Below are 10,920 nucleotides of genomic sequence, written 5' to 3'. Positions count from 1 at the left end.
CACACAGGTTAGGATGGGGTATCGTTGATCTTCAGTTCATCCAGGTTCCACCCCGACAGAAGTAATTGGTCACCAACATCTGCCTTTAACCCAGCAGAGCCCTCCTGGAGCGGGACCGGCTCATCGAGGACCTGAGGCAGAAGCTCCAGACCAAAGAGAAGGAGTCGGACGATCTCTTCCAGAGGAACAGCTTCCTGGCGAGGGAGGTCCGCCACCTGAGCGACGTGGTCCAGCACCTGAACCAGAAGCTGGCCGAGCTGGAGGCCGACCAGCAGGAGGCCCGGGAGAGGATCCGGTCTCTCTTGCACCGCAGGGCTCCCGCCGTCCCGCCTGCCAGAACCGTCGCCAAACCGCCCGTCGACCCCGGCCGACTCCGCCGGGTGAGAGGTCTGAGCCGCGAGCTCAACGTCTCCAACAAGCAGCTCCGGTCCACGGTTCGCCAGGCGATGGCCGACGTGCAGAACCAGCTGGAGCAGCTGAAGGGCGCCGCGGGACAGTTGGCCCAGGTCGAGCAGCAGGCGGCCGGGGAGGTGGAGGAGCTGCGGACCCTCTACAGGAGGGAGGCGGTGGAGAGGAAGGGCCTGTACAACAAGCTGCTGGAGCTGCAGGGAAACATCCGGGTGTTCTGCCGCTGCCGGAAGAGCTCGACCTCCGGCTCCTGTGTGGAGACGGCCGACGACCAGGAGCTGGTGGTCGTCCAGAGAGGAAGCAGGAAGAAGTTCCACTTTGACCGAGTTTATCCTCAGAGCAGCACACAGGTAACGAACACCTGGGGCGCCTTGGAATCGACGTTCATCCATCTTCTGTCTCTGATTGTGCACCTTCTTTGTGCTTGTCTTCCTCCTCCTCTTCCTCGGCAGGAGGAAGTGTTCGCAGGAACTCTGCCCGTGATAACTTCCTGTGTGGACGGATATAACGTCTGTATTCTGGCCTATGGACAAACCGGCTCGGGGAAGACCTACACCATGATGGGGGACAAGGAAAACCCCGGAGTCAACATCAGGTCAGACCCGAGGAGACGGGGACGTGTGGTTGAAAGCTCTGGAAAGTCCCTTTAATGCACTTGAATCCCACAGAGGGTTTCGTGCCTTGTAGATAATAATGAGTTAAATATTTAAAGTCTGTTTTATCCACACAAACGCGTCAGCGGTTCACATCTCGCTGGCGGGAACACGAACTGTGGTCAAATGAGACTAATTGTGTCTCATTGTTTGACGTGTCACCTGACGAGGGGTTCATCAATAACTGATGAGGAGTCAGTTTCCACAGAGGTCCAGTTTCCTCACGAAGCAACACAACAACAAGAGTCTTCACACACTGGAACTAATGTGTGTGTGTGTGTGTGTGTGTTTCTCTCAGGTCTGTTCGAGAGCTGCTGCGTATTTGTGCCGGGAAAGAGACGGTGTCTTACACTCTGAAGGTTCGACTGGATCCACTCACTGTGTTTCAGGAGAAAAGTGTCAGACGATGAAAAAACTTTTTTGGTGGAACAAATGTCACCAACACTCAGGAGTCCTGAGAGTTTCCCCGTACAAACAGGAACCTCCTGATGTTAATCTCTCGTGGCGTATAAGTTTTTCCCTGACCTGACTTACTGCTACATGCTTCATACTATCCTACTTTCAGAATGTTACTCTAGAAAATTAAATTCAACAGAAACTTTTTTTGGCCGCGCAGTTTCACCCTTTGCCAGTAGAGGGTGCTGCAACCCTCGTCTTCCACTTACCAAACAGATCTATTTATTTATGTATTATTTATAGAGCTGCAATAGATTAGTAATCGACTACTGAATTAATCACCAACTATTTTGATAATCCATTAATCGGTTCAAGTAGTTTTTATGGAGAAAAAAAATGTCAAAATTCTCTGATTTCAGCTTTTTCTTTGCTCCTCTGTGACAGTAAACTGAATATCTTTGGTGTGTGGACAATTTTCACCATTTTATGGACCAAACTACTAATTGATATTGAAAATAATCGTTAGTTGCAGCTGTAATTATGTATTTCTTCAGATTTCCATGTTGGAGATCTACAACGACACGCTGAACGACCTCTTGACCAAAGGCGGCAACGCAGCTCTCGACATCCGAGTCCAGGGGAAGTCGGTGTCCGCCCCAGGACTGACCCGGATCCAGGTCCGGACCGAGGCCGACATCCTGGGCGTAATGGAGATGGGCGAGAAGAACCGAAAGATCGCCTCGACCAAGATGAACATTCAGAGGTTCTGCAGGTTCACTTTGGACCCACGTGGAGTCAATGTATCATGTTGATGCTGATGTCTTGTTCTCTTCTTCCTCATCAGTTCTCGGTCTCACCTGCTGGTGGCGCTGGAGGTGGAGGGTTCGGACGAGGTCTCGGGTCTGACGTCTCGCGGCACGCTGACGTTGTGCGACCTCGCCGGTTCTGAGCGGATCTCGAAGACCGAGGCCGAGGGTCAGAGGCTGGTGGAGGCGGCCGCCATCAACAAGTCTCTGACGGCTCTGGGACAGGTACTGACCAATGGTACCGACCGGTACTGACCAATGGTACCGACCGGTACTGACCAATTGTACTGACCAATAGTACTGACCAATGGTACCGACCGGTACTGACCAATGGTACCGACCAATTGTACTGACCAATAGTACTGACCAATGGTACCGACCGGTACTGACCAATGGTACTGACAAATGGTACCGACCGGTACTGACCAATGGTACTGACCAATTGTACTGACCAATGGTACCGACCGGTACTGACCAATGGTACTGACCAATTGTACTGACCAATAGTACTGACCAATGGTACCGACCGGTACTGACCAATGGTACTGACCAATGGAACCGACCGGTACTGACCAGTGGTACTGACCAATGGTACTGACTAATGGTACTGGCCAATGGTACTACCTAATTGTCCTGACCGGTACTGACCAATGGTACTGACTAATTGTCCTGACCGGTACTGACCAATGGTACTGACTAATGGTACCGACCGGTCCTGACCAATGGTACTGACCAATGATACTGACTAATGGTACCGACCGGTACTGACCGATGGTGCTGACCAATGGTCCTGACCGGTACTGACCAATGGTACTGACTAATTGTCCTGACCGGTACTGACCAATGGTACTGACCAATGGTACTGACCAATGGTACCGACCGGTACTGACCAATGGTACTGACAGGTACCATGTGTTATAACGATGATCTCGGTGTAAAGGTTTTTTTAGGTGAAAGGACATTTTATCGTCAGTGTTTGGGGAATAATTGTGCAGAGAATCATGAGGAGGTTTGAGGAACGTGTCCGGTTCTTAAATGAAGGATTTGTTCCAGTGTCAGAATCTTCACCCTTCATCAATCCTCAGACAGACGCCGCCGCCGTTCAGGTCAAAATGTTCCCACGTCTACAATCGTCTCAATACTTCATGTCTGAGTCCAATTATATGAAGTACACGACTGGTCTAACGGTCGGTGGTTCGGTCCCCGGCTCCTCCCCAGTCCACATGTCGAAGTGTCCTCTGACGGCTGAGGAGCTCTGTACGAACATGTTGTTACGGTCTAGAAAATCTAAGCGTTGCCGTTTGTCCTTCAGGTGTTCGGTGCTCTGAGGTGTAACGCCCTCCACGTCCCGTTCAGGAACTCCAAACTCACCCACCTGCTGCAGCCCAGCCTCAGCGGAGACGCCAAGGTAGAGTCCGACAGCGCCACCTGGACGGGTCTCTGGTACTTCACCGGAGAGTTCAGTGTGTGTGTCTGACTGACGTGTGTCGTCTGGTTCCTCTGCAGTGCTGCGTGTTTGTGAACGTGAGTCCAGACGTGACGGATGCGGCGGAGACGCTGAGCACGTTGCAGTTCGGCGCCGCCATCCGGCAGGTTTCGCTCGGTAAAGCGACGCGGAATGTAGCGCCGGCGAAGAACAAGGAGACCGGCGGCAAGTAGACGACACAAACGTTATAAGAAGAAACAAGAAGTTTCATTCGGTCCTGGTCACAGAAGTAATAAAGTTCATATTCAAGACAAACAATCGTCTTTATTGCTCGAGTGGATCCGAGAGTCTGACGGTTTTTAAAGTGCTGAATTACGTCTGTTTTCTCTTTGGCTCAGTTTGAGAGTTGGAATGAAGAGTCGTCGTCGTCGCCCTTCGTCCGTCGCTCTGGCTGCCGGAGCTTCTGCTCCTCAGCAGCTGGTTCAGGACGCTGCTCTGCTTCAGGGCTCGGAGGTCGGACACGTCCTCCGCGATCACCGGGACGTCCTCGCAGCGGTTCGCCTCGTCGCCCGCGTCCTCGTCGTCGCTGTCGGGCAGCGTACACAAGAGGGCATCGTTCTCGTACGTGGGGAAGTAATACCTGAGGAGAGTCACGTCAGTTAGTCTTATCTTTCACGTCTTGTTTCATAATAGTTCCAGAATCAGCTTCTCAGTTTATCTGTTTTGGTGTGAACATCTTCATGTGTTCTCAGAAAACAGAAGTGAGTTCATAGTTTATAAAGAACTGTTCTGTTCTGTTGGACGTACTGCGGCTGGTCCCAAGTGGACACGTCCGGAAGCTGCATCACGTGACCTTCGGCCACGATGTGACGCAGCACGTCGGCTCGGGACTCGAACCTCTGGTGGCAGCCGTAGCAGCGGCTCTGGTGGATCTGCCGCCGGATGAAGTTCACCAGTTTGACCTGCTGGTAGAAGCGGAGGTCTGAGGAGAGACGCAGAGCGGAAACAAGCATTACCTCACATTGAGCTGCTTCATCGACACATCTATCAATCAAAGACTGAAACCTCAGCGTCACAGGAGCTGAGGAGACGACGACTTGTTTCTCTGATTTGACAAACACACTCTTGAGAATGTGTTAATCTTTTACTGACGGTGATGATCGTGTTTCTAGTGATGCAGATTCTTTTGATTTTACTCACTGAGTTCTGTCCTCAGCTTATGGAGATCGAAGTCATGAATGTCCTACAAAAAAAAAGACAAAGAGACGTGCTATGATTAGAAACAGAGGCCACACGCTTCTTGTTTCACAGCAGAAAATAAAACTGTGAGCAGGAAGAACTGTCAAGACACAACGTTATTAATTTTAGATTCTTAGTATGTTTTTCTCATATTCATAATTTGAATGTGTGTTATTACTGTTAAAGGTTCACATGCTCTAATGTTCAGTGAACACATCAGTTTCCTGCAGCTCCTCTTTCACAGCCTCTGTGTCTTTAAGGCCTCAGAGCTGCTCTGATTAGTCAGCTGGCTCCAGTCTGTTGTGATCGGTCGACCACTTCTGTAGGATGTTCTCTCTCTTGACCTCTCGCTTTGTTGAGGGGGCGTGTCAGACTGGCTGCTGATTCTTTATGAACGTCTGTAATATGGTGATGTCGCGATGTTACGGTAGTATCGTCCGGACGACTGACGAGGCGTTTCAGGAGCTTCAGAAGCAAGGAACTTTTTGCTTTTTATCTTTGCAGAACTTTTACATGTAAACCTGTAACACACTAGAGGATAATATGTCTTCCATAAAAACTTAGTTAAACGTGTTAGCATGCTAACATTTGCTTGTTAGCAGTAAACCCTGAGTGAAGTTGACGTCATTAGTTCTGCAGGTTTCACCTTCATGTGCGAGTAGATCTGGTCCATCGTCTCTGACTGATGTTCGCAGAACAGACACACGGCCGACACCGGATGAGCCTGCCAGTCCGACCAATCACTGCAGACGACACACAGACAGATTTAAGTGTCACGCGTTGTATCTGGAACAATAAGTCGAGTCCACAGAGGTGTCGTCATGTGAGCGACGTGCTGAGACCTGTCCGCTTCCCGCTGATACTCACTCGTCGGCGCCGTCGTCGACCAGCTCACGGTCATCTTCGCTCTGCACCTCCTCCCACGTCTTCCCCAGCTCCTGATGAACGTTGGAACATCACTGTCAACACACTTCCTGACAACTCAGAAGCGTCAGACGTTTTTTTTTGTTTCTTTTTACCAGGTAGTTGATGACGTAGAAGCGGTCGTATTCTCGGTTGTTGGCGTTGATGCGACGGTGAGCTTTCTTCCTCATGTGATCCTTCAGCGTGGTTTTGTCTCGGAACGTCTTCTCACAGTACAAACACTGTAGACTGAGCAGAGGGGAAAAAAGGTGACAGGTGTGTCAGCAGACAGTTAGCATTAGCATCCACGAGAGGATAGCAGGTGCCTGGCAGAAGTTTGATATAATAAGGGGCCTGTGTTATTTGCATATCATGAATATTCATAGTCTCAGAATTCCTCAGTGAGGGAGAGAGAGTGGATGGTTTCCTCATTTCAGAGGGTAAACAATGTTAAACTAAATATTCGGCATAGCAGATTATTTTTTATATACTTTGAAACGTGACTGGAGGGGTTTGTTAACGCACAAAATGCAATTTTCTTCCACTAGGGGTCGCCTCAAATCAAAACAACTAAATCCATCTAAAGTGGGGATGAATGTTTTGTTCGTGTGCGTCACTTTGTACTTGTCCAGTTTGCTCTGCAGCGTGTCCAGGAAGTCATCGCAGAAGACGATGTTGTCCGGCAGTCCGATGCTGAACGAGTGTTCTCGGGCCATGTGGTTCAGCAGAGACGACCTGAGAGTGACAGTGTGGGAACGTTGGTTATGAACTGACAAATATCTGTGGGGCACTTTTACATATTTATTTGTGTTGAGCGGGAACCAACGGGCCGAGAGCGTCAGAGAAACATCGACTCTGCTCCGGTGGGAGAAGAAAATCATCCTGCTCAATGAGTTAAGAGCTTTTCTTTTTCCAATTTTTAGATGAAAACATGAAATGTAACCAAACACCTTTAATACATTTAATTTCTCTTACTGTTTCTGAGTTTAGGAATTTATCAGCTGGGAGATTAAATCAGCGGATATGTTATGAACTGTATTTGTGTTTGGGTTTGCTGATATGAAAACTTAATTTACAGGATAAACAATGAAGAAAATATGTGAACTTTACTACTTTGGTTGTTTGTGTTTTCTTTTTATTAATAGATATTATGGATGTTATGGTTAAACTGTAAAACATTAAGCCTCAATTACATTTCTTTGTCACAAGTGTTTGATAACGACATTTAAGGAATTATTAAATTTGTAAAAAATATGTATTAGGTATCACCATCCTTTTTACACCATAATATTGGGCGGCTGTGGCTCAGGAGTTAAGGAGGGTTTATCCACAAACTGTTAGATCCCCTAGTCCGCCTGCCGGAGTTTCCTTAACCCAAATGTGTGGATGTGACTCGTGCTGAGAAAAGATTTTGAGATAAAGTCCGTGTTGTTGTTTTTTCTGCTTGATTCGAACCGCCACGCGTTACGAGCCTGTTGCCGGTGAACTCGTCGCTGCAGAACATGCAGAGACGCTGGAAGCTGCCGTCGTCTCGCTCCTGCTGCTGCTGCTCCAGAACTTCCTCCTGCAGGACGAGACCAGGACCACAGAAGAAGAAGAAGAAGAAAAGCCTTTGATACTGGAAACGTTTTAAATTCATGGCAGAAAATCAGAATCAATGTCGTCCGTGTTGGATCTGGACTCGGATCCTCACCAGTCGTTTCTGCTGCAGATTCTCTCGCAGGATTCTGTCCTCTGGCAGGATGTCGCACAGCAGGAAGTAGTTCTCCTGTTTCTCTGCGAGAGAAAAGTATCATCAGCCGCCTTTGAAGACGACGGTTCAAATAGATTTCTAAAATTGAATTACATCCATGATCACAGTCGCAGTGAATATTAAGGATTTTTTCGTGTAGATCTGTTGTCAGATTTTATTTCCAAAACAATATTCAACATCTACTTTTTCCCTCTGGGTTTTTAATCTCTGTTTTAATCTATTTTTATTTTCTGGATTGTTTTACACTAAATTTTCTACTTTTAGTTCTAGTTTTACTTACAACAACTCATCTCTTTTAACATTTTACAATTTTCATCTTTATAATTTCATCTTTTTTATTTTTTCCACTGCGGTTTTCATTCGTCACTGATGAAAGTTGTAAATGTGGTAACATTTGCAAAAATAATCTGAAAGATTATAAACAATTCAGACATATTTCATGATATAGTGATTTCTGCCAAATCTGCTGAGAAGTTATTTATGCGTTTGTCTTTTTTTGGGCGGCTGATCCCCCCAAAAAACAACTGAAACATCAAGTCCTGGCATTGATATGAAAAAATCCATAAAGCCCACGTGGTTTACTGTCTAATAACACGTCTAACGTTTAAGGGGGCCTTAAACGTTAGACGTATTATTAGACATAAAAAACGACGTGTCTGATGGAGAGAACCAACTCACCGACGGGGCCGGTGGAGTTGGTTTTGATCACGCTGCAGAAATCTGTGACAGGCTGCTCCAGGAATCTGCCTTTCCAGTATAACAGGTACCTGCCGGAGGAACGAGGAACAGGAAGAGGGAAGCGCTGGTCAGCGTCAGCTCCAGGAAGTGTTTCAGTCAACTGAGGAACTTCTCTGATACACAGTGAACAGCTGAGGACAGTCGTGGGGGTTATTACTTGGGCAGGTCTGCGATGAGTTTGACGTCGGCAATCACCACCTTGTGCTCCAGCAGCAGGTGTTTGAGGAAGACGTCCTTCTGCGGCAGGCCGCTCGACTCGGAGCAGAACAGACACAGCAGCAGCAGCTCGGAGCGGGAAGAACTCCGCCGGGGGCCGGGAGCGCCGTCGAGCGGCTGCTCCGGGAAACACAGCGGCTCCAGAATACTGTCCTGACCTGAGGGAGGAGGACAACTGACACCGTGAGGGAACGTCGTCAGATGAATGTCGGGTGTTCATTTCATTTGCTTGTGAGTGTAAACAAATAATATTTCTATAATAAACAATCTGTTGTCCAGTTGTTGTCTGTCGTCTTTCTTTTAAAGCCTCCAGACTTTTTTGGTATCGACCACAATATCTATTTTTTCCCTGTCTATTTACTATAAATATGGATTTTTTTGTGGGCTGATACCGAGATCGATCTTATTGAGATTATATTCGGGAGTTCAAGATTTCCGATACATCAGCTGATATATTTTAATGTCAATGATTCCTAAGATTCGTTATCAAACCTTTATTTCAAAGAAATGTAATTGATGTATGTTTTAGTTTAACCATAAACATTATCAAAAATAACTATAAATAAAAAGAAAAAACAAATATATAGAACTTGAATTAAGAAAATAAACATAATTTATTTTATGTATAATGTAAAACATAAATGCAATATTTATTCTGTCCAACTAAAGATTTCATGTAAATATCGCCCGATATTATCGGCCAACCGATATATCGCCTCAGGCTCTGATATTTATTATTAACAGCTTTTAATCTTCCACCTAAGTTTTCACATTTTCCAGTTTCAACCCGCATCAATAAAACATAAAAACCAGACATCGAACAACCGTAAACCCTCAACAACAAATACAAAATAAGCTCAACTTCACGTGTCGACAGCTATTTTCCATATTTGAGTATTATAGGATGTAAATGTGTCACTTAGCTGCTTTTACATTTGTACCTGTAACTTGTGCAACGACAAGAATGTTGCTGGATATGGAATTTATTTAACAGGAAGTGACGTCACCTCGTTTAAACAGGTTGCGTTTCAGGCGCGTGAGTTGATTTGAATCTATTAAAATGTTTAGTCAATAAAGTTTTTGTTGTTAGTGAACGAGCAGCCAGTCCACTGGTTGACAACACGACTCACAGCTAACAGCTAACAGCTAACTGCTAACTGCTAGCTGCTAGCTGTTACCAGCAAACTGTTAGCAGCTAACTGTTAGCAGCTAACTGTTAGCAGCTAGCGGCTAGCTGTCAGCCGCCTTGCAGGCTGCGCTGGGCCGGTTTCGTCCTGTTCCAGGAGTGAAACCGTTCGACGTGCCGCTCACAGTTCATCCACGTGTCAGAACGAACCCGCTCCGAGTGCAGAGCAGCGTCTTTAAACCCGCTGACGACTTTAAAACCTCAACGCACCATCTTCACTCCCGTCGCAGTCGGCCATCTTTAGTGTCACGTGATCAAAACAGCGACTAACGCGCCAATCAGAGGCCCCGAGACCTAAAGGTGTGCTGCGTTCACTGGCCGCTCGTAAAAAAACAGAAGCACCGTGGCGCATTCACATCCATAAAAGAAATACTTCAGAAGCACATTTTGGGTCGGTGCCATAGAAACATTATATTCACAGTTATATTAATATATATTAATTATGTTAATTTAATATTAATAATTTAATATATAATATATATATAAATAACAGTTATATTAATATAATACATCTATGGTCGGTGTTTGATAATAACAGTGAGTGCATCACTCGTGTTGTTCAGTAAAATGACCACTAGGTGGCACCAACAGCTAAGACTTTATGCTCGTTTCATCTGCACGTGTTTTCCTTCGTTCTCTTTTTTTATTTCATGTGTTTCAGTTGAATGTCAGATAATGTGTTTGTTTGACACACATTCAAAATAAATGATACGTAAAAAATGGATGATAGACGTTGGCAGCTATAGTTAACACTTTGAATATTAATATTTTAAACTAGTAAAGATAAAAAAATAGCTCCAATCACACAAGTTACACTAAAAATTCTGATATCATGTGTCACTAATAATAATGGAATCTTCTGCATGATGATTAATGTAGCATGTGATCCTTTATGCTAAGTACTCCTGTTTACAACAGTGATACTGTTACTAGTATAATAGTAGAAAACACATTCGTACATGTTTGTCAGAGACGATGCAGGTTGGTTCTGATGATTAAAATGACATGAAATCTTTTCAATCCACTGAAGTTGTCCACCCCCTCCTCTCTCTCTCTCTCTCAATGGAGGCGGTGGTCTCTCGGCCGCTCCCTGTGGACGGCGGTTCTACAGCACACTCAGGTGCGTTCAGGTGCTGCATTATTCACACGGAGCTCAGCGGCTCTAATTAAACCCTGGAGGGATGTGAGGGGGAGGG

General features: G+C 46.2%; 2 protein-coding genes across 4 annotated transcripts in view; one reads left to right on the top strand and one right to left on the bottom strand.

Moving 5' to 3' along the window:
- LOC118315177 (kinesin-like protein KIN-14E) overlaps nucleotides 1-4,071 on the top strand; it is a 5,605-nt gene extending 1,534 nt beyond the window's left edge. Inside the window, exons 8-14 of the mRNA XM_035642239.2 lie at nucleotides 98-758; nucleotides 861-1,003; nucleotides 1,360-1,420; nucleotides 2,012-2,220; nucleotides 2,302-2,488; nucleotides 3,576-3,671; nucleotides 3,770-4,071. Coding sequence (XP_035498132.1) covers nucleotides 98-758; nucleotides 861-1,003; nucleotides 1,360-1,420; nucleotides 2,012-2,220; nucleotides 2,302-2,488; nucleotides 3,576-3,671; nucleotides 3,770-3,922 — 1,510 coding nt within the window. The 3' untranslated portion in view covers nucleotides 3,923-4,071. The remainder of the gene's footprint in view (nucleotides 1-97; nucleotides 759-860; nucleotides 1,004-1,359; nucleotides 1,421-2,011; nucleotides 2,221-2,301; nucleotides 2,489-3,575; nucleotides 3,672-3,769) is intronic.
- On the bottom strand, nucleotides 3,994-10,052 carry znf277 (zinc finger protein 277). Of its 3 annotated transcripts, none has more exons than XM_047333610.1 (12): nucleotides 9,935-10,052; nucleotides 8,477-8,696; nucleotides 8,263-8,324; nucleotides 7,525-7,607; nucleotides 7,304-7,395; nucleotides 6,456-6,566; nucleotides 5,948-6,080; nucleotides 5,796-5,866; nucleotides 5,575-5,671; nucleotides 4,890-4,932; nucleotides 4,497-4,671; nucleotides 3,994-4,329 (listed from the first exon to the last, which is right to left on the bottom strand). In XM_047333610.1, exons 1-12 carry the CDS (start codon nucleotides 9,960-9,962, stop codon nucleotides 4,062-4,064), a joined length of 1,383 nt encoding a protein of 460 aa, XP_047189566.1. In that variant the 5' UTR covers nucleotides 9,963-10,052; the 3' UTR covers nucleotides 3,994-4,061. The 3 variants fall into 3 exon arrangements, with proteins under 3 accessions (XP_047189566.1, XP_035498135.2, XP_035498136.2); XM_035642242.2 differs by having other exon boundaries at nucleotides 8,263-8,351; nucleotides 8,480-8,696; XM_035642243.2 differs by having other exon boundaries at nucleotides 8,263-8,351; nucleotides 8,480-8,696; nucleotides 9,850-9,990.
- Nucleotides 10,053-10,920: the final 868 nt, after the last annotated feature.

This window comes from Scophthalmus maximus, chromosome 7 (assembly GCF_022379125.1).
Source record: "Scophthalmus maximus strain ysfricsl-2021 chromosome 7, ASM2237912v1, whole genome shotgun sequence".
Lineage (NCBI taxonomy): Eukaryota > Metazoa > Chordata > Actinopteri > Pleuronectiformes > Scophthalmidae > Scophthalmus > Scophthalmus maximus.
Note: the sequence above shows the minus strand (reverse complement) of the source record. Positions and strands in the feature narration are given on the sequence as shown.